At 52.3% G+C, this 24,031-nt stretch overlaps 3 protein-coding genes across 5 annotated transcripts in view; all 3 read left to right on the forward strand.

The window, feature by feature from the left end:
- Positions 1–5,890, forward strand: part of Brd4 (bromodomain containing 4) — a 33,558-nt gene extending 27,668 nt beyond the window's left edge. Inside the window, exons 14-20 of the mRNA XM_010640197.1 lie at positions 1–86; positions 2,860–2,972; positions 3,070–3,232; positions 3,323–3,453; positions 3,550–3,755; positions 3,838–4,081; positions 4,342–5,890. Of these exons, the coding sequence (XP_010638499.1) occupies positions 1–86; positions 2,860–2,972; positions 3,070–3,232; positions 3,323–3,453; positions 3,550–3,755; positions 3,838–4,081; positions 4,342–4,410 (1,012 nt within the window). The 3' untranslated portion in view covers positions 4,411–5,890. The remainder of the gene's footprint in view (positions 87–2,859; positions 2,973–3,069; positions 3,233–3,322; positions 3,454–3,549; positions 3,756–3,837; positions 4,082–4,341) is intronic.
- A 2,132-nt stretch (positions 5,891–8,022) lies between these two features.
- Ephx3 (epoxide hydrolase 3) lies at positions 8,023–13,287 on the forward strand. Of its 3 annotated transcripts, none has more exons than XM_033759703.1 (8): positions 8,026–8,219; positions 8,959–9,347; positions 9,478–9,563; positions 9,946–10,103; positions 10,230–10,358; positions 12,111–12,214; positions 12,304–12,440; positions 12,530–13,282. In XM_033759703.1, exons 1-8 carry the CDS (start codon positions 8,102–8,104, stop codon positions 12,753–12,755), a joined length of 1,347 nt encoding a protein of 448 aa, XP_033615594.1. In that variant the 5' UTR covers positions 8,026–8,101; the 3' UTR covers positions 12,756–13,282. The 3 variants fall into 3 exon arrangements, with proteins under 3 accessions (XP_033615595.1, XP_033615594.1, XP_033615596.1); XM_033759705.1 differs by having other exon boundaries at positions 8,180–8,219; positions 9,077–9,347; positions 12,530–13,283; XM_033759704.1 differs by lacking the exon at positions 10,230–10,358 and having other exon boundaries at positions 8,023–8,219; positions 12,530–13,287.
- Positions 13,288–23,797: 10,510 nt separating this feature from the next.
- Positions 23,798–24,031, forward strand: part of Notch3 (notch receptor 3) — a 35,704-nt gene continuing 35,470 nt past the window's right edge. Inside the window, exon 1 of the mRNA XM_033759640.1 lies at positions 23,798–24,022. Coding sequence (XP_033615531.1) covers positions 23,798–24,022 — 225 coding nt within the window. The remainder of the gene's footprint in view (positions 24,023–24,031) is intronic.

The raw sequence follows: 24,031 nt of genomic DNA on the forward strand, positions 1-24,031 counted from the left end.
ACCCCCACCACAGCCTGCCAAACCTCAGCAAGTCATCCAGCATCACCCTTCACCCCGGCACCACAAGTCAGATCCGTACTCAGCAGGTAAGTGGCCCTTGCCTCTGGGCTCTTGTGGGGAGGGGAGGCTGGTCCTGGGCCTGCAGTTTAATCCTTGAAAAACCAGAAGGGTTAGCTTGTGCTGTGGTTGGCTGAGAGCTGAGCCCCAAAAATCTCTGGGTAATTGGAGACAGGGGAAAGCACCCAGGGAACATTAGTACTCCCTACAGTGAGTTTAGCAGGTGTTTCTCTTGCTGGCAAGCCAAGGTTGCTTGGAGCACCACTAGAATGGATAGGTGGGAAACTTCCTGGAGGTGGTAACCGTGATACAGTGGTGCCTCAGTTTACAAACTTAAGGTCAACTTTGAACCTAACCGTTGAATTGATTCAATTCTCATCCACTTGGTTTGTGGCGAGCATTATGGAAAGAATTGACCCAAGGTACCACTATATAAGCACTAACTTAGTAAGCAGGTTGGGAATGAGGTTTAGTCCCGGACCAGAGGCTGTTGGAAATAGGCAGTTTGTGCCCTCAGCACCATAGGTCACCTGGCAGCGCGAAAGGTGTGCTGGGAGCACTGGGGCTGAGGCTGAAAAGCTGCGCAGGGCCTCCCTAGGAACTGTGCTGGTCTCTATCCTGGTCCAGGCTGCCCGTTTCCCATTCATGGGCCAAATACCCTTTTGCCTTTCCCAAGCATTTGATTTTTAAGCGTCTGGAACCAGAATGTCCTGGCCACCCCCATCTAGAAAATGTTCCCATCAATGCCTTGTGACATGGTTACACTTAAGGGTCAGGCCAGGATTTCCTGGACTTTGCAGCAAAGACTGAGTTTCCCTTGGGGGTGCATCAAAGGCTCTGACTGCTACTGAACCCAGTGAAAACTGTCAGGTGCCACCTGGATTGCTGCGAGCATCTGGCTGTCCTCCCTGGGAAAAACTAGTGCTGGGCCTGGCTACCGCGCAGCTGTGCTGTTGTCACTCCAGAGCATGCCAGCATCCCAAATTTCCTGTGGAAGGCAGGTGATAGGTGTCAGAAGAGCTGGGGCACTCAGGGCAGCCCAGGCCAAGACCTATGGCCGTCTCTGTTTTGAACCCCCAAGTCTGTACCCAATCTCCTGAAGCCTAGGACAGGGCATAAGAACTTGTGTGGTTTAAAATCCAGCAAGGGGCTTTGGGCCAAAAGATGGGTCATCACAGTTCCACAGAGGCTCAGCTGGCCTATCTGACATGATCCCCCAAACTGCTAGGCTGCCTGTTTGAAGCCACCATTCTTTAAACCACAGGCCTAAAAGTCTGGCCTGGTGGTACATGCCTGTAGTCGCAGCACTTAGCAGGCTAAGTCAGGAATATCGCCTTGAGTTCAAAGCCAGCCTCGAATACAGAGTCAGTTCTAGCTCAGCCTGAACTACATAGTGAAACCCTGTTTGCCCAGGTCAGTCTCTGGAGGCTGTCATAAGTCAATCTGGGGATTGTTGGCAAGCTGGAACTAGGACCAGGGGAGGAGTGTGGCACCTGACAGGCTAGAGTGGGAGAAAATGTCAAGGTGAGCAAAACCAGCCCCATAAGTTGTGGGACCACAAGAATAGGGTGAGCTTTGCCTCCATGTGAGTGGCAGCAAGAGACTATGATGTCTTTCTGGGATTAGGGGTGAGTCTTGGCTCTGAAGGGGAACAGGAGGGTCCACTGTATCTGGGGCATCATGGTTTGGTGTAAACCTGTCAGAATAGGTACCTGAGCCAGGGGGCCCTGTGGTAGTAGACAGGGGCTTGGAATGAGGACCTGGAGGAAGTCGATGCAAGGGCTGGTGCGTGGGACCAAAGTGAGCGGGAGACAGGGCTGGATGAAAAAGGTGTTAGAGGTGCTTCTTCTTGTGGACACTGGCTTATCCTGAGCTGTATAGGCAGCAAGGCCCCTTCCCATAGAATTGAGGCAGAGGGTATCTATGCATTCCGATGAGTGGGACTCATCTGTACTTGGCCTGTGACCTGCAGCACCGGCTCCCTGTGGCTGGGGCTGTTTACTGTCTGGTCCAGCTGAGTCAGCCAGCAGCGAGGCTGAAGAACTCCTCTGACCTGTGCTAGGTACCAAGTCCCTTGGACCCCTTGGTTGGATGCAGATGGCTGCCCCCAGGACCTGTTCTAGCTTCTCTGTCCGGATGCAGGCCAGTCCCAGGCTTTGTCATTATGTAGAGTGAACTTGCTGTGTGAGGAAACGGGGATCTGAAGAGCATCACCCTCAGTCCTAGCAACTAGACCGCAGGCCCTAAGAGCTCTCCACATAAACCGAGCAGCACAAAAACAAGGAAGGATCCTGGGCTGAGCCTTGTGGTTTTATTGCTATCCCTTGCATCTAGACCAAGCTATAGTTTAGAACCATCTGAAAAGCTTTTTAAAAAGACTGGTGCAGGGTGCTGGGCGTGGTAGCACATGCCTGTAATCCCAGCACTTGGGAAGCTGAGGCAGGAGGATCACTGTGAATTTGAGACCAGCCTGGGCTACACATTGAGTTCCAGGTCAGTCTCACTACATAGTGAGACCTTGTCTCAACACCCTCCCCCCAAAAAAAAGACTGGTGCAGGGTTTGGTGGCACATTTCTGTAATCACAGCCTTCAAGGCCAGCCTGAACTACGTAGTGAGACCCTGTCTCAAAAAAAACAAATTTGAACCAAACCAAAGTACTGGTGTGCAGGTCCTGTAGGCTGGGATTGTGTGGACCTTTATTGTCAGGCTTGTCTGGGGTATTTGTTAGTTCTACTTTGAGTCTGTCATTTCATTGTAGTTCTCTCGTGGCCTCTGACACATTCTTCGTCACCTCTTGTAGGTCACCTCCGTGAAGCCCCCTCCCCGCTTATGATACATTCCCCTCAGATGCCACAGTTCCAGACCCTGACCCACCAGTCTCCACCCCAGCAAAACGTCCAGCCTAAGAAGCAGGTAAAGGGCAGGCTGGGCCATGGCCCTCAGGCCAGGTGTGGGCTGGGGCTGAGGGTGCCGTCCTGCCTCACCAGCCACTGTGCCCGTGCTGTCCCAGGAGCTACGCCCACCCTCGGTGGTCCAGCCCCAGCCCCTGGTGGTGGTGAAAGAGGAGAAGATCCACTCACCCATCATCCGCAGTGAGCCCTTCAGCCCCTCGCTGCGGTCGGAGCCCCCCAAGCATGCTGAGAGCATCAAGGCCCCAGTCCACCTGCCCCAGCGTGAGTGTCCTCCCTGCCCACCCCTGAGGACCATTCCCCCCACACCCACAGGGTGAGTTGCCAAGGCCCACAGGCTGTTTTGTGTTCCAGGGCCTGAGATGAAGCCTGTGGATGTCGGGAGGCCTGTCATTCGGCCCCCTGAGCCGAATGCACCCCCTCCAGGGGCTCCTGACAAAGACAAGCAGAAACAGGAGCCGAAGACACCAGTGGCACCCAAAAAGGTAGAGGCAGTAGGTCCATGGGTGTCCTGAGCTCCCTGCCATGACCTTTAGGTGCAGCAGGCCCCTCACTTGTCCCCTGGCCTCTCTGCCCTACAGGACCTAAAAATCAAGAACATGGGCTCCTGGGCCAGCCTGGTACAGAAGCATCCAACCACCCCGTCCTCCACAGCCAAGTCATCCAGTGACAGCTTCGAGCAGTTCCGTCGTGCAGCTCGGGAGAAGGAGGAGCGAGAAAAGGCCTTGAAGGCTCAGGCTGAGCACGCGGAGAAGGAGAAGGAGCGGTTGCGGCAAGAGCGCCTGAGGTGGGCTGGGGTCTGGGTGGGGCGCTGGGGCTCCCCAGGCCCACACCAGCCTCCAGCCTGACTCAAGCCCAACTCTGCCTAGGAGCCGAGAGGATGAGGATGCACTAGAGCAGGCTCGGCGGGCCCATGAGGAGGCACGCAGGCGCCAGGAGCAGCAGCAGCAGCAGCAGCGACAGGAGCAGCAGCAACAGCAACAGCAGCAGCAGGCGGCCGCCGTGGCCGCAGCTGCCGCCCCCCAGGCCCAGAGCTCCCAGCCCCAGTCCATGCTAGACCAGCAGAGGGAGTTGGCCCGGAAGCGGGAGCAGGAGCGAAGGCGCCGGGAGGCCGTGAGTTGTGGGCCCTCGTGGGGACCATTGGACAGGAATCCACGTGGAGGCGCTGGCGAAGTGGGCCGGGGAGTCCAGGCTCGTGGCTCTACACAGGGCTGGCTGCTGGGCTTGGGTGGAGACTGCTTGTGGGCACTGTGGAAAAGGCCCAGAGGAAGGTCTGCTGGTCGACCTCAAGCAATACATGGGGATGGGTCTTCAAAACACAGCAGGGGTGGAAATCCTACCTCCCTTACTCCCTCCTTCCTCTTCCTCTGCAGATGGCAGCTACGATTGACATGAATTTCCAGAGTGATCTTTTGTCAATATTTGAAGAAAATCTTTTTTGAGAGCACCTAGGTGACTTCTGACTTTGATTTTCTGGCAAAACATTGACTCTCCATAGTGTTAGGGGCAGCAGTGGAGGCGGTAGCAGTGGCCAGGGGTGTCTCTGGGCCTGGCCCTCCTGCATGCTATGCCCGGGGCAGGCCTGACGGGCAGCTGAGGATCGCAGAGCCCCATCTGCCTTACAGCCAGCTGGACGGATGTCCTGCCACCCTCCACCTCCTCACAGGACGTCGGCTCAGAGCACGCCTCGATTCCAGCAAGTGCCGGCTGGACCCAAGGCCCGCATCCCCATGTGTGGGGAAGAGGCCCTTTTCTCCGCCAAATGTCTACACAGTATACACAGGACATTGTTGCTGCCGCCACCGTGACTGGTTTTCTGTCCCTGAGAACGTGACGTTTGTGACGTCCTGCCCGTTGGGAGTCCTCCACACCCCAGCCATCGCCACCCGCTCCCAGAAGGCCAGGGCAGGCCCACGTGGGCGGGAGCAGGCGAGGGCACCGGCATACCCCGTTGCTGGCACTGACTTTGCCTTGAACAGACCCCCCTTCTCCCCTCCCCACAAGCCTTTAATCGAGAGCCGCTCTCTATAAGTGTTCGCTTGTGCAAAAGGGAATAGTGCTGTGGAGGTGTGTGTGTGTCCATGGCAACTCAAATCGAGGTGACCGTCCCGCATGTGTGGGCGGGCCTTGCCCGGGGTGAGGCCACCAACCAAAGTCAGTCCTTCCCACCTGTGTTTTGTTTTTTTGGTTTTTTTTTTCTATATATATATTTTTTTTGAATTCTATTTTATTTTTAATTCTCTCTTCTCCAGACACAATGGCACTGCTTATTTCCGAAATGGTGTGATCGTCTCCTCATTGAGCGGCGGCTCCCACCGCGCTGTGGGTAGTGTGTGACCGTGGCTGTACTGTATAGTGAACATAGTTGGCATATCTTTGAAGTTTGTTGGTGACTCCACCAAACTGGTGTAAAAGAATTTTTTTTTTTCAAAAAAATCCACACAAAAAAAATTAAAACAAAAAAAATCATGTACGTTTTACTCTCATTTCAAACTTTATTAGTCTTTTTAACTATAAATCCAGAAAGCTACAATTTTTTTTCCTTTCCCTCATTGCCCACTTGTTGGCTTTTTTTTTTTAACATCAAATCTTTTAGTTTTTTACCACAAAAGGAAGGGCCTGGGGACAGGTAGGCCCCAGTATTGATCGGGGGTGCCACAAACTGAAGCAGAGGCTCCCCCACCCAGCACCCAGTCCCAACAGCTGGCTGCTCCTTCCCACACCTTTTTCTTTTTTTCTTCTTCTTTTTTATAATTGGAGCCCTTGGTGAGGTTACGTGTGCCATGAGAACCCACTCTACACCACAACGCTGGTGCCTCAGTGTTGGCCAAACTCTGGAGTCACTGACTGGTTTGACTTTCATACGGTGAATATGCATTTGGTCTGTACTGATCATGGAATAAACACATCTCTCTTTTTTAATGCTGGCGTCTCCCTGATATTTCTTTGTGAACCTACTGTTGGCCTAGGCTAGGCCCAGACCCCTACCTTCCAGGCCACCTGTGCATGAGAACTGAGGACAGTAGCCACAGAGCCCCTTTCGTGTGGCTTATCCCTACCTTTCCTGGGCAGGAGGTGCTCGGGCTCACAGCTGCCACCCAAGCTGAAGCTGACAGGGAGCCCAGAAGCCCATTCCTGTGGACCCTGGCCTAGGTAGGTGACATGTCCCCGCAGAGCCCTGGTCAAACTCCAGGCTGTATTTTTCCCATTTTCCCTCCTTCATCTTGGTCTCCCATGCACCAAAGCATTTGGGCTACTTCTTCCACCTTGGTTGCTTCCTCCTCCTTTTCATTCAAGCTCAGGGTTAACCTGATATTCTTAGGTAAATGTACATTCCCCTAAATAGAATCATCATCATACACATTTTCACCCAAGCCCACCCACAGCTTCTCTGCTTGGTCCACCTATTAAGTACATGCCCCAGCCACAAACACAGGTGGCACCCACAACCGCCCCTGGGATGTAAGATAAAGTATGTAACATGTATGCAGAGACAAACATTTCTAGCACTGTTGAATAACACCATTCAACCAGAAAGGCCCTTTATTGTCTTGTGTTTAGGATCTGCCACGCCTCACAGAGTAGAAAAAGGTATCCAGCCAGCACCCTCCCACCACCACACTTTCTCAATGTCCTTGACCATCCCAGGCACTTCATGCACCACCCTGCCAGTTCAGATGTGACATAAATTGGTTCTGTGGGGTTTCTTGCATCTCATCCCACCCTCTCGTTTTTGTTCCTTATTTTGTTCAGAAACACCCAGGCTGGGTCCAACTGTTGAGCTGGAGAGATGGTTTCGTCTGCACCTTCCTGCTAAAGATATAATTCTGCCATGGCCGCCTTCACACCTCCCTGATGGGTGTTTCTCTAAATGGGTTGTAATTAGAACTGGGATTTATTTAATTTCTCTGGCCATTTACTCAGTCCCTCCTACAGTACTAGAAACCTTAGTCCTATACAAAAGTTAAGAGGTGTGTACAAGCCCCCATGTACTGTATGCACGGATCGCTTGGCCAATAATTATGTCAGTGAATCTGAGACTTGTATTAAAACACTTTAGACATTTGTAGAAGGGAATTCGTAGACTTTTCACTTATATACTAAAAGTTCTTTTTTTGTGCAGTTCTCATTGCAAAAATAAACATTTGTACTGAACATAAAGTTACCCTCCTGTGAGTACTGCTGTCTTTTTGAGGGTAGAGCTGGGAGGAGGTGGTGGGGTGAGGACTGTGGTTAGGGGTATGTTCTAGAGTTGAAAGACACCCATGAGCCATGCAGCTCAAAGAGAGGACTCAAAGATAATAGCAATGTCAAGTTGTCATGAATGCGAAGTGTGAAGGAAACCAAAGTTAAGACACAGGCTTAACATAAAGGTAAGTGGTTAAATTTAGGGAGAGCAAAAAGGTAGTTCAATATAGGCAGTGCAGTCCAACTTTGAGATCCATTGTTCACTGAGGCAGAAAAATGTGGGCGTTTACCTTGACCTAGCAACCCACTGGCTTAATTATGGTTAGTACCCGGATAACACAAAGCTATAAAGATGACGGGAAGAATGGACGGTGGGTGATGTGAAATGGGGTCTTCGAGGAAACCAATAGGAAAACTAAAACGGAAACGGTATGTTCAGTGGCGGTGATGTCAGCAAGTCAGTGGATGATGTTCCAAATTAAGAAATAGGAGCAGATCACGAGATATTTAGGTTATCGACCAGAAGCAATTAGGGGAGGGCTGTTTTTATCAAGTCTTCCTGGATCATTGTTTAGCCAGAAGTATAACTTCAGACACATGACCCAAATTGCAGATTCTTGTAATGCAAGGATATGATCAACACTGCCTACAGTGGGTGTCCCAGAAATGGACATGGTTCCCGGAAGAAGGTTGCAAAATACAGGACATGCTCTTTGCATGAATGGGATACTACTAATCCGGTGCCCCGTCATGCTCTGCTCCGCCCAGCCTTGACTCCTTTTTGTCAGGTGCAGTGACTCAATTTACCCAGCTTGCTTCCAGGAAGCACCAAAGCCGGACCTACCGTCTAGGAATCAGGAGCACCTTAGCCACCATCGGCAAGCCGGAACCAACCACAGCACCTGCTAATTGGCACAGGGACCAAGACGAGTCTCCAGGACACCAATGGCTGCAGCGGTCCAATCACAGCTGTGTAAGGGCGGGCTGACGGGCCCGCTGGGCCAACAGGACTGCGCGGGACCTCGGCCTCTGGACCCACCGTTGGAATCCGAGCTGGATAAAGGTGCTACTGGGTCAGCCAGATCAGGGAGGGTCGTGCACTCCAGGGCAGGAGACAATCGGGGCGGGCGGTTGGCTGGGGCTCCTGAGTCCTCCTCGGGCCGCTGTGACTGACCTTATCTCCCTGCCAGCCTCAGCCATAGCACCACAGGTCTCTCTTCCGCTTTCGGGCCAGTCTGACCCGCCTTATTGTTTGGCTCCGCCCCCTGCCTCATTGGCCCAATCCAAGGCCAATCCTCAGTTCACTGGGCCAACCTCTGTCCATAACTGCTCAGTGTAAGGCCCCAACTCTAGGCCACACCCACTCCCCCTGCAGAAGCCACGCCTTTATCCTTACATTGCTCCAGAGCCAAATCGGGTCCACCTTCCCGGCTCAGAAGCCTCACTCCCAAGGCGTAGGGCCCGCCCCTTCACACGAGTCTCCGCCCATTTCGCCCAGGAACCTCTCCCCTCGTTTTGTCCCTGCTCCCAATCTCCTTTAGAGCCCCCTCCCCACCTGCTGCAGAAGTCCTCCTAGGCCCCTGTCCCTGTCTTAAGCTCCACCCACCCAGAGTTTCGTGTGCCCAGTCCATTGGCCCCCCCCTTTTCCCAAAGCCCCTCCCCAACCACCGAAGCCAGGTCCTCCCGGACACCTCCCCCTCACTCTACCGGGTAGTGTCGCGCCCAGATGTTTACCTGGCTCTGTAGGTGAGTCATGGAGCGGTGGCAGTTTCTATCTGAGCCATCCCTGTCTGTTCCTGCAGCGCCTCCCACCAACCCCGAAGGCACGAAGGGGTCCCGGACCAAAGGTAGTGGGTTCCCAAGGTCCGATCCTTCTTCGCCCCTGCTACCCGTGTGCTCAGCTCCGTCTTCGGCCTGCAGCGCCGTCGCTGTATCGGAGCAAGGCAATATGCCTGAGCTGGTGGTGACCGCTCTGCTGGCTCCTTCACGCATCTCGCTGAAGCTGCTGCGCTTCTTTATGTGGATCTTCGTGTACTCCGCGGCGATACTGACCGCCGCTGTCTATGGCTGCGTCGCGCTCACACACGTGCTGTGCAGGCCCAGCCGTGGCTGCTCCGGGCGTCCCCGGCGTGCGGCTCCCGCCTGCCTGGTAGACCCCACACTGGGCGAGCACGGCTTCCTGAACCTCTCGGTGAGCTGCAGGGGACCTGGGGGATGAGCCAAGCCGGGATGGTCAAATCCAAACCCGGGTGGGCACAGAGGCCTGGGGCTGGGGCCAAGGGAGCAAGGGTTCCCAGGCCTTAGATGGTGCTCTCCCGCAGAGCTCCGGCCTGCGCCTGCACTTTGTCTCTGCTGGTCGCGGAAACGGGCCCCTCATGCTGTTTCTGCACGGCTTCCCTCAGAACTGGTATGTCCAGGGCCCGGGCCTGGAGCTTACGGGACTGGGGAGAGGTGCAGCCGAGACTGAGGGTACCCAGGGAGTGGGGAAAGAGGGCTAGGTACTCTTTCTGGTGCAGAGCGTCTAGGGTCCACACTGTTCAGAAGTAGGCAGGAACTGCTCCAGGATTTATCTGGCAGCCCTGGAGGGATGGCCGTGAAACACTGTTGCTGTTGATCCTGTGCTGGATCTGGGGTGCAGCTGGCATGTTCCTCTGCTCGGGATTCCCCCATCTTCCCTTCTGGGAAGACCGGAGGTGGAAGGCGGTGTCACCACCCTAGTGAGCAGAGGGTGGAGATGCAGCCTAGGGGCCCTGACTCAGGCTCCCCCTACATCCCCTCCCACTGGGCAGGTTTTCCTGGCGATACCAGCTCCGGGAGTTCCAGAGCCACTTCCATGTCGTGGCTGTGAACCTTCGAGGCTACGTCCCCTCAGAGGCTCCGAAGGATGTGGAATGCTACACCATGGACCTGCTGATGGCTGACATCCAGGATATCATCCTGGGCCTGGGTGAGGACAAGCCCCGATCCCGGGGATGCACACACATCTCCTCATGCCTGTGCTTTGTTGAGACCTACATCCCCCACTCCTGCCTTTCCATACCCGGCATCTCACACCGGCATGTCTGTCCCCTAGGTTACTCCAAGTGCATCCTTGTGGCCCACGACTGGGGTGCTGTCCTCGCCTGGAATTTCTCCATTTATTTCCCATCCCTTGTTGAGCGGATGGTAGTGGTCAGTGCTCCCCCCATGTCGGTGTTCCAAGGTGTGTTGAGAATGCTGGTGGAAAATGCCTGGGGAGGGGCATGTGTCTTTGTTTATATTTCTCCATTCTCCTGTTCATATACCAGGATACTCCTCAATCTAAAGTCATTGACAGCTAGGGGTGGTGACACACACTTGTAATCTCGGCTACTGAGATGACTGAGATAAGATCAGAAGTTCAAGGCCAGCCTAAGCAACCTGTCAAGCTTTTGTCTCAACATTTTAAAAATTCTTTAAAAATTGCTGAGGGTGTAGGCCAGTACCCCTTGGTTCAATCTCCGATACTGTAATAAACAAATAAAATCAATGAGAATGCACTAAGAAGTGTGTTTCCACATGGTGGAAACGCTTGGATTAGATCCCCACTGCATGCACTTGTGACACACACACACACACACACACACACACACTCGCACACATCTGTTTAGAACTAGAAGTGTTTTGGATTTCATGTTTTTGGAGTATTTACACACACATAATGAGGTATCTTGCTGATGAAACTTAAGTTTAAACATGAAATAATTTATATTTCATATATATCTTATACACATAAGCTGAAAGTAATTTATGGAATATTTTAAATTATTTTTTTGTGTGAAATAGATGGTAAGCATTGATACATCAGAGGTCAGGTAAGGAATTTTGCACGTATAGCATTTTATGTTTAGGCATGGTGGTACCTGCCTGTAATCCCAAAACTTGAATTCAAGGCCAGCCTGGTCTACACGGTGAGTTCAAGGCCAGGCTGAACTACAGAGTGAGACTGTGGTTCTAGAAAATACAAAAAGGGGTCCAGGGATTTAGCTCAGTAGTTCTGCCACCTGCCTCGCAAACGCAAGGTTCTGAGTTCAATCCCCATTACAAAAAAAAGAAAAAAAAAATTCGGATTTTAGAGCATTTCAGATTTCAGATTTTTAGATGAAGGATGCTCAACCTGTAACAAAAACCTGTGACAAGGAGCCTGTGTATAGTAACCCACATAGGGCTCCTGGGATGCAGGGTTTCTGTGTGTGTGTGTGTGTGTGTGTGTGTGTGTGTGTGTGTGTGTGTCTATGTCCGTTTTGTTTTGTTCTTGGTGTCAGGGATTGGACCCCGGGCCTCATGTGTGCTTGAGCATGTACTCTGTGCTGAGCTACACCCCCTAGCCTGTATCACCGGAGTTCATTTTGAATGACTGATTTTGCTGTGCTGGGGTTGGAACCCTGGGCCTTGCACATGCTAGGCAAGTGCTCTACCACTGAACTACACCCCAACCCTCACCTGATTTTAAATCTCAGCATGGATTGTGGTCAATATTGTGTTCATTCTCTTCCTCCCTCTATCCCTCCCTCTCTTCTCTCTTTTTTTTTTGTGGTACTGGGGATCCAACTTGGGACCTTGTGCTTGCCAGGCCCTCCTTCCCTCTCTTCTCTCTGTCATCTTCTCCCTCGCTCAATACTGTGTCTCCCGGGTCTAGGACAGGGCCTAGAATGTAGCAGGTGCTCAATAAGTGTTTATTGAATGAAGCAAGGCAGTGCTTGGACAGGGCAAGCACACGGGAGCTGCAGAGGGATGTGCATTGCGTGGATTCAGACTCCCGGCAGGGAGGGGTGGTGTGGGGCCCTAGGCCAGGACGGAGCCCTGGTGTCTTCACCGACAGCCATGGTGGCATTCGTTCCTGAGGCCTGTGTGCTTGACTGGGTCTGTGTAGGGATTTAGGGGTTCAGGCCATCTCCCGGCCTAGGCCTTACATCCACCTTCCTCTTGTTCTCAGACTACTCAATTCGCCACATCAGCCAGTTCTTCAGATCGAACTATATGTTCCTGTTCCAGCTTCCCAGGCTGCCAGAGAAGCTGCTGTCCATGTCTGACTTCCAGGTGCAGTGGGGTGAAGGTCTGGGGGTGGGAGGCAGTGGGTCGGACCTGGCAGGCTGGACACTGCAGCCAGATCCTTGCTGTATACCCAGATCCTGAAGAGCTCCCTCACTGACCGCAAGACGGGCATCCCACGCCTGACCCCCTGTGAGCTCGAGGCCTTCCTTTATGGCTTCTCTCAGCCTGGCGGCCTCACTGGGCCCATCAACTACTACCGAAACCTCTTCAGGTGAGGCCACCCCCAGGGTGGAAGTGCAGGAGAGTTCCAGAGGCAGGGAGTAGGGGTGACCATCATCTGTCTGTCTGCCTCCGTCACAGGCAAGTCCCCCTGGAGCCCCAGGAGTTGGCTGTACCTACGTTGCTGCTGTGGGGAGAGAAAGACCCCTACTTCCAGGCGGGGATAGTGAGGGCCATCGAGAGCCGCTTTGTGCCAGGCCGGCTGGAGGCCCACATCCTTCCAGACGCAGGACACTACATCCCCCAGAGCCATCCCCGGGAGATGCACCAGTACATGTGGGCCTTCTTGCAAGACCTGCTGCACTAGTGGCCCTCGCTCACCTGCCTTTCTGGGTGCACAGGAACATGCACACTCAGGAACACACACCTGCTCCCTGAGCATGCCTGGGATGGACGCCTGGGTCACACGGAAATATGTTAGGCACACCAGGCCCTGTGCTCACACACAGGCCTGGCTGCATGCATGTGTGAGCAAGCATTGTGACTTGGAAACTGGCTATGCCTCCCCTTGGTGGAGCCACCAGCTAAGACCGAGTATCTTACCTTTCCTTGCGACAGTTGGCCTCCTGTGGCTGCACAAAACCGTAAACTCTGGTCTTCCTGTCCCTGGCTTCTGTCTCAAACCTGGATCTTAATTCTTCTTCACTATTGAATCCAATACAGTAGTGCTAGACACGTGTAGTTACTTGCACTTAAGTGCGAATTTATCCAAATGAAATCTAATGACAAAATACAGTGCCTCAGTCACACTGGCTATATATCAAGTGCTTATTTGTCATACTGGTGAAGAAAGTTCCATTAAGCTGGGTGTGGTGGCACACACCTGTTACCCCAGCACTCAGGAGGCTGGGTGGGAGGATCAGTGTGAGTTCAAGGCCAACCTGGATGACATCATTTCAAGGCAAGACCCTATCTCAAAAAAAAGATATCATTAGACTGTCAGAGTTTAAGAGGGACACTCCTTACCAAGGCTGGTTCACGGGCAGGCAGGTAGGTGTGCAGTCTCCTCTGGAGCCAGGCTCAGGTCCCCATCAAGACCAAGTCAAAGTCGGGTCAAGTTCTCTCACCCCAGCCTGGGCTGGCCTGTCTCAGAGCCCTGGGAAAACAGCTCTGGGGTCTTCAGGATACATGCAATTTTGGACTCAGTCCAGAAAGGCACCAGCTCCCCAGTTAGCCATAAGGGCTCTGAATCCTGCCCCTCCAGCTCCTAGAATCTTCTGCTTCAAATTAGCTCAAGTTTCTAGAAGTCCAAACAAGATTTTTACAAGGGGTCCAAGCTGGTCACAGCACCGACTTCTCTCCTCGTGGCTTTTGCTCAGCCTTTGGGGACAAGGTCAGCACCTGCAGGCTGAGGATTCAGAAGACTTGAAAAATACATTCTTTTAGCTGAGCGTGGTGGCACACACCTGTAATTCTAACACTCTGGGAGGCTGAGGCCGGAGGACCCCATGTTCCAGCCCAAACTGGGCATTTTAACAAAACCCTTTCTTAAAATAAAAAGTAGAGATCACTGAAGAATCCATCGCTAGTATCCCCCTCCCACAGAAAGCCTTTTTGGGTATGAGCCTGTCTGGCCCTCACTTGTCCCCAAAAAGACTTGCTTTCTCTCACCAAGAGTGCCAGCCATTGTATTCCTTCCCAGGGATAGAAGCCCCACAGGCAATCTTGGAGCTCTGGGGTTCGCAGAGGAGAGGGAAGGAGAGAGGGCTATGCAAGTGACAGAGCAGGTAAAGCTTCCCCCTGAGGATTCACAGGTGGGACCCTGATGGTGTTGAGGGATGCACTTTTCCCAGGAAAAGTTAAGAGGCAAATCCAAGGCTGGAAGGAGCTCGGGCTATTGGAAAAACAATGCGGAGGCCAGTGGCTGCTAACTAGACTGCCAGGGACTGCGAGGAGTTTGGATTGGATTCTCAAGGAGAGCCAGGGGAGGTTTTCAACAGGGGAAGGACATGGCTTGCATTTTGAAGAGCTCCCTGTGGTGGCCGCACAGTTCCATGCAAGAGCGCGAGCAGAGAGACAAGCAAGGGGCCGTCTCAGCCCAGTGCAGTCTCTCAGACTCCACCGAGCAGGAACCCTCAGGACCTGACCTGCTCTCCCCACACCGCAGGGTGGGAGCAACACCTGCCTCCGTCTGGGTCACGAAAAGGGGGACCTGAAACATGGGGCCTAGGGATCCGAGCCTAGGATGGAGGTCTGGAGAGAGGAGACCTGTGGGCAAGATGAGGACTGCATCCAGGAGGCAGAGCGTCTATCGATGGTTGCCAGGGTGATGGTGGAAGGGTTGATGGTTGATCTGAACGGGTAGTGGTTGTCGGGGTGACTGGAGGGGCCCAGGCAAAGGCTGACGGGAAGTTTCTGACAGTTGCCGGGACTACTCCGGCGGACGGTTGCCACGGTAACCAGAAGGCGCCCGCTTCCGCCTTCCAGGTTGCTGGCGGGAGGGAGGCGGGGGGGGAGGAGTCTTCTGCGATCGCGTTGATTGGGCAAATTTCTGGGGAGTAAGCCAATAGAAACTCATATCACGGTCTAGACTGGCCTCTCCAGCCTGAGCCAATCACAGAACGTCTTTCTTGGGGGTGGGGGGGAGCTGAGCCTTCTATTCACTTTGGGCGGGAGCAGAGAACTGGAGAGCTGGAGGTCCTCCCGGACTTGGGCTTGGGCTCGGGCTCGCTCTTCTTTTTTTAAGGCCCTGCCTCCAGACCACGTTCAATCATTTGCCATTCATTCATTCACACTCACACATTCATTCAGACCACTTTCCATCATTTGTCCATTCACTCATTCGCGCCACCAGCTCTAAATTGTTGGCCAGGCATTAGAGGAGGGCAGGGGAGACAGCAGGAGACACTGCCAGTTGGTGTGGTCAGCCTCCAAGAGGGTGGGGGGTGACAGGAGGAAGAGGGGGCGGGAGGCTGCCTGGAGGAGGTGACCTTGGAGCTGATCTTTGGGGGGAAAAAGTGCTCCAACCTGCAGAAGCCTCCCAAGGGTGATTTATCGTTTTCAAGAGACAGGGAGGAAAGTTTGGGGCAGGAAGATGAGACTGTAAGGGATTTCAAATGCCAGTAAGGGAGGGCGAGGGGCAAATCTGTGTGTCTGGAATATTACTTGGGGGTTGGTGAAGTAGCCAGACCGGGGGAGGGGAGGGGCTGGAACAGTGGGCGTGGTCTGGACCTTAGAGTCTCCAAGCGCTGAGCAGGAGCTCAGGTGCCTGAAAGGCGCAGAGGCAAGTTTGGGGCATGTTCGCCGGAGGAATCTGGGCCCTTGAGATGGGAGATCTAGAAACATCTGGGCTGAAGAAGGAGATGGCCCAGCCTGCATCAGTGTGTGGTGGGGGAGGGAGACGCGAAGCTGCGAGACAGTGTAGCGTCTGTCCTTAACAGAGTGGAGACTAAGACTGGAGACTGAGCCCTAGGGGTCCTAACCATTGAAAGACAGGCAGAAGAGAGAGGCCGCCGGAGTAGGACGCCCAGCAGGGCCGGAGGGGAGGGGGAGTATCAAGGAGCATAGGCAGAGTCTGGTTTCAGAACAGCTGGAGAGGCAGGATGAAGACTGAGCTGTGCAGAGGCCTGAGGATCTAGGACAGCTAAATTCTCCCACAACATAAGGGAGAAAGTCAGTGGGGCAGCTGAGCACCAGGGCTTGGCTAAGCAGGAGTAGGTTAAGCAGGGGTGGAGAAGGAAGATGGGAACCCAGCTGGGGCAACAAATGAGCTGTTCAAATGGGAGGTCTTGAGACATTTGCTACAGGGACTGTCCTCATCCAGTTTGGGGGCAGAGTTGGGGAAAAGCAATATGAATTCTTGCAACACCCTGAAGCGAGCACCTCTGCCCCTCCCAGGCAAGGGGAAGGAAGAGATTTTGCAGAGCTTGGGGAAGGGTGATGTGGACAGGATCTTTGGTCAAGGGACGCGGGCAGCCAGAGTGACCTTGTAGGAGGAGGATTAATGTCCCTTTCTCACTTTATTCCAGCTTCATCTTCTGCCAGGGACTCCTCCTAGCCATAGGCACCTGGCAGCCAAAGGACGGGAACATCTACAATTACTGTAGGGTAGAACAGAGAAGGGAAGAGCGCAGTGGGAGTGCGGGATACAGAGCAGGGAGAGGTGACGGGCTGGGTCCTGGCTCCTGATTCATTCACTCAGCAACAACGAGTAAGGCTGAGAGATAGTTCAATGGTAGAGAAATTGCCTAGCATGTGTGAGGGCCTGGATTTTATTCCCAGCACAAGAAAAAAAGACAATTCTTTCACCGCCTCTGCATCCGGTCTGTGCTAGACACTGACACTCAGCTTTAAGCATGACAGATGCCCACAGAGCTCGCCGTCTGCAGGGGGGTCAGGCAGGGTTGTGTGAAGGGGTCAGAGCCCAGATGGAGGAGACCAAGTTCCGGGATGGCTCCCTGGGAGACAAGTAGGCAGATCTTTCAGAGCGATCGAACACTGTTCCTGTGGCTGTCTGCAATTCCAACCCTTTCCTTCCTTTCTTCCTTTCTCTCACTCTACTGAGGATTGAAATGAGGGGCTCCCTACCACTGAGCCACCTCCCCAGCCTGTTTTACATTTTATTTTTTATCGGGAGACAGGGTTTTGCCAAGTTGCCCAGATGGGACTCACATTTGCAATCCTCCTGTCTCAGCCTCCCTCAGTGGTGGGGTTACAGGCGTGTACCACTGCACTTGTCCTCCCTGTCTCTCTGTCTGTCTCTTCTCTAGTACTGGAGATAAAACCCAGCACCTCACACATGCCAGGCAAGTGTTCTACCATTGGCCTGCACTCCCAGCTTTTTTCTCTTTTAGGTCTTGTTCTAAGATTCCCTTCTTAGTGAAGCCCGTCCCAACTTCCAGGCTGAAATCTCTCCTTTCCCTCGGTCCCACTTCATCTGAATAGCTCTGATATCTTTTCCTTCGTGTTTTGTTTTCTGGACCACCTCTCTTTACAACAAGACCTGCCACCAAGTAAGTAGGTAGTTGATCAATGTTTGTTGAGTGGCTGAATGAAGGTGAGCAGAGCTGGAGAGTCACCCAGAGTGGCCAGGTGTAAAAGAAAAGCCTTCAGGGGTTCCTGTTCTTGGGAACAGCCTTCATAAAAGCTAGCAAGGCTGAAAAGCAGAGGGGTGAAACTGGGGAGGTAGAGAGGTCGTGCCATTGTGGGCAGTGGGGAGCCATGGAGGGTTCTAGAGTTAGAGGCCACACAGAGGCAGTGTCCAGTGGGCCTGTCTGGGTTCCCAGGCCCTGGGGTCCAGCCACACCACACGTAGCCAGGCAGCCCTCATCCTGCTGGACCTGCTGCACTCCCATAGCCTCCCACCTGGGCAGGAGGACCTGGTCTGGCTTCCGCACAGAGGGTGGGCCTGTGGTCCTGGGAGGAGAGGCGGAGGGCACATTCTCAGGTTCCTGGTCAGCGTGCCGGCAGCTGCATCTTGGCCTGGCCCCAGGTCCTGCATCCCCAGGGACTGAGCTCATTCAGGAGAAATGCAGTCCCTGGCCAAGGCAGCGAGCAGGGGCCGGGGAGGGGGCTTGAGCCCATCTCCAGCACACTGGGAACGGAGCATCCTGTTGCAAAGCCGTGGGAATGGCCACCGCCGGTCCTGTCCCCCAGGCACCCTCAGCTAGTCCTTCCACTGCGGTGGGGGACAGCAGCAGGAATCCGGAGCTGCACGAGGCCCCATACTGTCCTCAGCCTGTTTTCACTGTTACAGTCTCCCACAGGCCAGAAGACATCACATTAAATAAGCAGAGTCACAGACTGGAACTCCTGCTCAGAGAAATGTGTCTGGGTTTCTTGGTTGCTGCTTTGACAGGGAGCTCAGCATGGCCGCCCACTGTGGAAAGAAATCCAGAAGGCTCAAGGGGGCAGCTGGCCTCTCTTGCTCCTCTCCCTGCAGCCACTCACCCCTCTCCAGCCCCTAGAATGGTAGTGAGGAGAGTGGTTTGGTTCCCCTGCCGTGGCTCTTCCAGGCTCCTGTGTGTCCCGGCTCCGTCAGTCACTCCGTGAATTACCCAACCCTGCCATGTCACCGTCTCGGCGTCTGCTCCATGCCGAGGTGCCGTTCAGTTCACCTCATGTTACCCTGTTCACCAATGAATGCCTTGTGAATGAGGGTGAGCCGGAGAGCGAGGGCACTGGGAGAGCTCAGAGATGAAGAGGGGCCTGGCCCCGGAGCGGGGAGGGCTTCAGAGGTCATCAGCCACAGCACTGGGGCTCATGGGCCTGTGAGGAAGAAGGCCCGGCATGGCCAGCAAAGTGGCATTGTGGGAAGTACAGGGCAGTCCCTGCTATCCCAGAGCAGGGTGTGTGTATGTGTGGGGTATGCATGTGTGTGCGGCACTGAGAATGGAATCCAGGGCGCTCCACTGCTGGGCACATGTCTACCCCTGAACTGCATCCCCAGCCCTTTCTATTTTTTTATTAATTAGTTTTTCTTTAAGTTGTTTGTTTTTGTTTTTGTTTTATACCGGACATCAAGCTTGGAACCTTGAGCTTGCGAGGCAGGCAGTGGAACCACTGAACTAAATCCCTGGCCCTCTATTTTTTAAAATTTAAAATTTAAAATTATTTATTTTTTATTTCTGCAGCTCTAGGCATTGAGTCCAGCTAGGGACATTGCACTAAGCTACTTCCCCAGCTAAGTTTTTATTCTGGTGCCAGGCATGGTGGTGCATACGTGTCATCCAGCACTCAGGAGGCTGAGGCAGGAGGATCACTATGAGTCAAGAGGCAGGCCTAGGCTACATAGTGAGTTCAAGATCAGCCTGACCTATATAGCAAGATTCTGTATCAAAGAACCAAAAATTAGTAAACAAATAAACTTTTTTAAAAACTGAAGTTTTTATTCTGAGACAGGGTCTCCTTAAATCACCTCAACTGCCCAAGCTGGCCTCAAACTTGTGATCCTCCTACCACAGCCTCCTGAGTAGCTGGGATTACAAGGACAGGTACCACAAATGGCCTGAAAGTGCATTTTATTGTTGTTGTTGTTAGTGGTAGTTATTTTTATTTTTTATTCATTTTCTTGAGATGAGAGATGGGTAAAAGTGAATTTTTCTTCCCAGTACCGTGGATTGAATTCATGACCTTGTGCTTGTGAGGCAGACGTGGCACCACTGAGCTAAATCCCCGGCCCAAGCGTGCATTTTCGAAGTGAACACATTTGCTGTTGGTTGCCGCTTAGGTTGGAAGCCCAAGTCCTGCCACCGCAAGCAGAGGGAAGAGTCTGGGCAGAGGCTGTGACAGGACAGGACAGGGTCTGCCACAGAGATGACAGGGGCTTCTAAGGGGGCTGGAGCGGGTCAGGCGTGGCTTGAGGAGTCCAAAAGCGAGGCTTGGCTGGTGGTATGAGAAGGGACTTGAGTTGTGCTTGCCCCATGGGCCAGCTGACTTAGCACGGGTTAGTGAATCAGTGTGTGTCCCTCTTACGCTACTTTTTGTCTTTTTCTCTGCCCAATATTTACTCCTCCTCCCTACCCCACCCTTGTAGCCTGGGGTTGCTCATGCCCAGGTTCAAATATCAGCTCTTACTGGGCATGGCGATACACACCTGTAATCGTAGCACTTGTGAGGCTGAGGCAGGAGGATCACCATGAGTTTGAGACGGGCCTGGGCTACATAGTGAGTTCAAACCATCCTGAAGTACAGAGTGAGACCCTGTTTCAAAAGACCAAAAAAAGAAGGAGGTGGAGGAGGAGGAAGAGAAAGCTCTTGGGTCAGGGGTGTGGCTCAGTGGTAGAGCATTTATGTGGCAAGGCTGAGGTCCTCTCTTTCAATGCCCAGTCACCACACACACACACACACACACACACACACACACACACGAGAATGAAGTAGCGAGGCATGATGTCCTATATAGCTTTAAGCCCAACATTCAAGAGGCTGAGGCAGGAAGATCACCTGGGCTACATTGCAAGACACTTTCCAAATAATCCAACAAACACAAAAAAAGAAATTGACCTCTGCTATACTGTGGCTGAATTTCTCAAGGCCAAACACAAATGGCCACATCTTGCATGATTCCACTTACAGGAAACGTCTAGCTCAAGCAAATCCGTAGGCACAGAGAGCTGATTAGTGGCTGCCAGAGGCTGGGGGAACAGGAAAAAGAGGCAGGACTGCTAGTGGGGACTGGGTCTCCTTTGGGGGTAACGAAAATGTCTTAGGACTGAATTCAGGTCACGGTTGCATGAATGTACTCAATGCCACTGAGTGGTACACTTTGAAATGGTAAATGAGCCAGACAAGGTGGCACATACTTTGAGAGGCCGAGGCAGGGGGATTGCTAATTTGAACAGCTCCAGCAAGTTAGTGACTTCTTGAGACCCTGCCTCAAAAGATAAAAAGAGAGGGGAATGTAGTTCAGTTGTGAAACACCCCTGGGTTTAATCAGAAGTACAGAACCAGAATCAAAGTTTAATGGGCACCATGGTGTCCACACAGTCTCAGCGTGTCTTCAGGATACACTTCAGGATAATAATGCATTATGAAAGAGGAGAATAAGTTTATTCACCACTGAGTGCAACTGTGCTGCACACTGGTAATCCAGCACTCAGGAGGCTGAGGCGGGAGGATTGTGAGTTTGAGACCAGCCTGGCTTGCTACACTGAAATCCCTAGCTCTGAAAAAGGCTTGGGGTTGGGGTTGGGGCTGTATCTCAAAGATGTTCACCTGAATTTAGTCACAAGAAACTAGCTAACATCCTTGGAAACAACTGATCTCTCCTCTCCAAAAGCATCCACATTGGGATGGGGATTTAGCTCAGTGGTTCTGCTGCCTGCCTTGCAAGCACAAAGACCCGAGTTCGATCCCTGGTACCCAAGAAAACAAACAAACATCAAACAAAAAAACAACAATGAAAAACAAAACAAAACAAAAATGTCCACATCATGAAAGAAAAGGAAGGAGGAACTAATTCAGGTTAAAGGACCAGGAGATGTGTTGATTAATATGGTGGATAATCTGAGGGGAAATCATAGAAACACAGCAGAAAGCGGGCAACCAGCACATGCTGAACTGTTGCAATAACTGGAGCAGGTTTGTGCAGGAGAATGTCTTGACTTCAGAAAACACTCAGAGAAGTAGTTGGGGCAAAGGAACATCATGTTTGCCTTCAGATGAGCCAGCTGGGTGTGGTGGTGCACACCTGTCATCCCAGCACTCAGGAGACCGAGGCAGGAGAATCTCCACAAATTCAAGACCAGCCAAGGGAACATAGTGAGTTCAAGGTTAGCCTGGAGCTCACAGTGCGACCCTGCTTTAAAAAAACCAAACCAAAACCAAATCAAACAGTTGAGCCAAAAAAGTTATCTATATCTATATGTATATATCTTGTATATACAATTGTAAGACAAGCTGGACATGGTGGTGCATGCCTATAATCCTAACCTTCTGGGAGGCTGAAGCAGGAGGATCCAAGAGTGACTTAATGAGACCCTGTTTCAAAAAACAGAAGAAAATGCTATCAAATCAACCAATAACAAATGCTGGTGGGGTTGTGGGGAGAAAGGAACCCTTCTCCATTGTTGGTGGGAGTGCAGACTGGTGCAACCGTGGTGGAAATCAGTATGGAGATAGCTCAAAGAGCTAGGATTAGAAGTCCCATTTGACCCAGCTATCCTGCTGGGTATCTTCCCAAAAGAAGTAAAAGAACCATACCACAGTGATACATACATACCCGTGTTTATAACTGCACAGTTTGTAATAGCTAAAACTTGGAAACAGCCCAATTGCCCATCAACTGTAGACTGAATAAAGAAAATGTGGTTTTTCTATAAATTGAAGTACTCTCAGCCATAAAGAATGAGAAACTAGAAACATTTATAGCTAAATAGATGTGTGTTGAGGCAATATTGTTAAGTGAAATAAATAGGACACACATGAGTAAATACCAAATAGTTTCTCTGGTGTGAGAAACTAAAAGTGTAAATAAGGTACAAATGGTATAATTGATAATGTGAAATAGGAAGAAAAGCTCTAAAGGAGTAGGGGAAGTGGGAAGGGTAGGGGAAAGAGAATAAGGGAAAAGGAAAAAATATGTTTTTGTAAATAGGGAAGAGGGAAGGGACCAAGGGAGGCAGGGGTATGGGGGAAAAGTAACCAAGATCTGTCATGTAAAGGTACAAGATCCCAACGATGAATGTAACTGTATTCTTTATCTTAAATGTACCAATAAACTTAATAAAAGGCAAAAGAAAAGAAAAAGGCAAAAACTCATACAAGAAGTGAGGCTAAATGTGGTTTGGTTGGTGAACCTGGACAAAGGGCTTATGGAAATCATTTGTACTGTTCTACAATAATTTCAAAAGAAGTTTAAAAATTGCCCCAGATTTCGGGTGTACTGGTGGCTTCCTCCCTCCCAGGCCAGGCCTAAGCATTCGGCTGCCTTTTGGGATTGACCCTCAGTGTTCCCACATTCAGCCTCATTACCAACGCAGATCTCGGGGCACCCTGGCTGTTCTGCTCCTCCTGATTCCTGGCATGCAGGAGTCTTCCCCTGTTTCCTCCTCTGGTACAAACTCCTCTGCCCCAGCTAATCCATTTATTTAGAGACAGGGTCTCTCTATGTAACCCGGGCTGGCCTTGAACTCTCAGTGATCCTCCTACCTCAGCCTCCTGAGTGCTGGGATGACAGGTGTGCACCTGACTCCAGCTCATCCTTTAGTCGTAGCCCCGAGTCTCTTCCGAAAAGCTCTCCCCAGGGGACCAACGTGTATCTTCTCAAGGTCAGAGTTTGCACTTAGCCATACTTGTTAAATGTAGGAATGAACAGACTAAGAAATCTCCCTCTCCAGATTCTGTGGCTCCTCTGGCCAGCCCTAACCTCTCAGCACCATGGATGTCTGCTTCTGCTCTCCCTCTGCCTCACGCCTACTTGGGATGTTCCTAGGGTGGGCTTGGGACCTCTAAGGGTTCTCATTCTCACTACTGAGACAGTGTGGGCCACGCGAACGTTCGCAGGAAGGTGGATTTTGGAAGAGCCATTGCTTATAAGGAGTGAGGAGGGACTAAATAGCCAAGTTGTGCAGAGGCCCGGGGTCTGGGCTGCAGCCCACCTCTGCTGTGAATACACAGGTGGGCGAGGAGAAGAGGGCTGCTGTCTAGGAGGGCTGAGGGCAGGAAGGGGCTCACACAAGGGGCTTGAACTCTTGTGCATCTGCAGGTCTGAAGCTCCTGGGAGCCTGGCTGAACCTGAGTTTCAGGTTTGTGTTTTTGATTTGAGGGTCTCCACCTCTGTTTTTGTCTCTTTCAGTGGGGTTTGAAGACAGTCTTAATAGTAGTTCAGACTGCCATTGAATTCACTAGGTAGCTCGGGTTGGCCTCAACTCCTGGCAATTCTCTTGCCTCAGCCTACCGAGTGCTCGGATGACCACGCCTGGCATCCACGAAATCCTCGATTTTGTGCCCTGGTGTGGCTGCGCGCTCAGGAACCTCTCAGCAACTCAGTCTGGAGGGTTGCTGGGGGTTCTGCCTTGGGTTCCCCGCCTGTGTGGATCTCGGGGTGCTCCCAAGCTGGGTCTGCCTGCCCCCAGGTCCGGCCCGCAGCTCGCAGTCTCGGGGATGGAGGGTGGGCAGGGACCCCGCGAGACGGTGCGCGCG

This window comes from Fukomys damarensis, unplaced genomic scaffold (genome assembly GCF_012274545.1).
Source record: "Fukomys damarensis isolate Sample0158 unplaced genomic scaffold, DMR_v1.0_HiC HiC_scaffold_37, whole genome shotgun sequence".
NCBI lineage: Eukaryota > Metazoa > Chordata > Mammalia > Rodentia > Bathyergidae > Fukomys > Fukomys damarensis.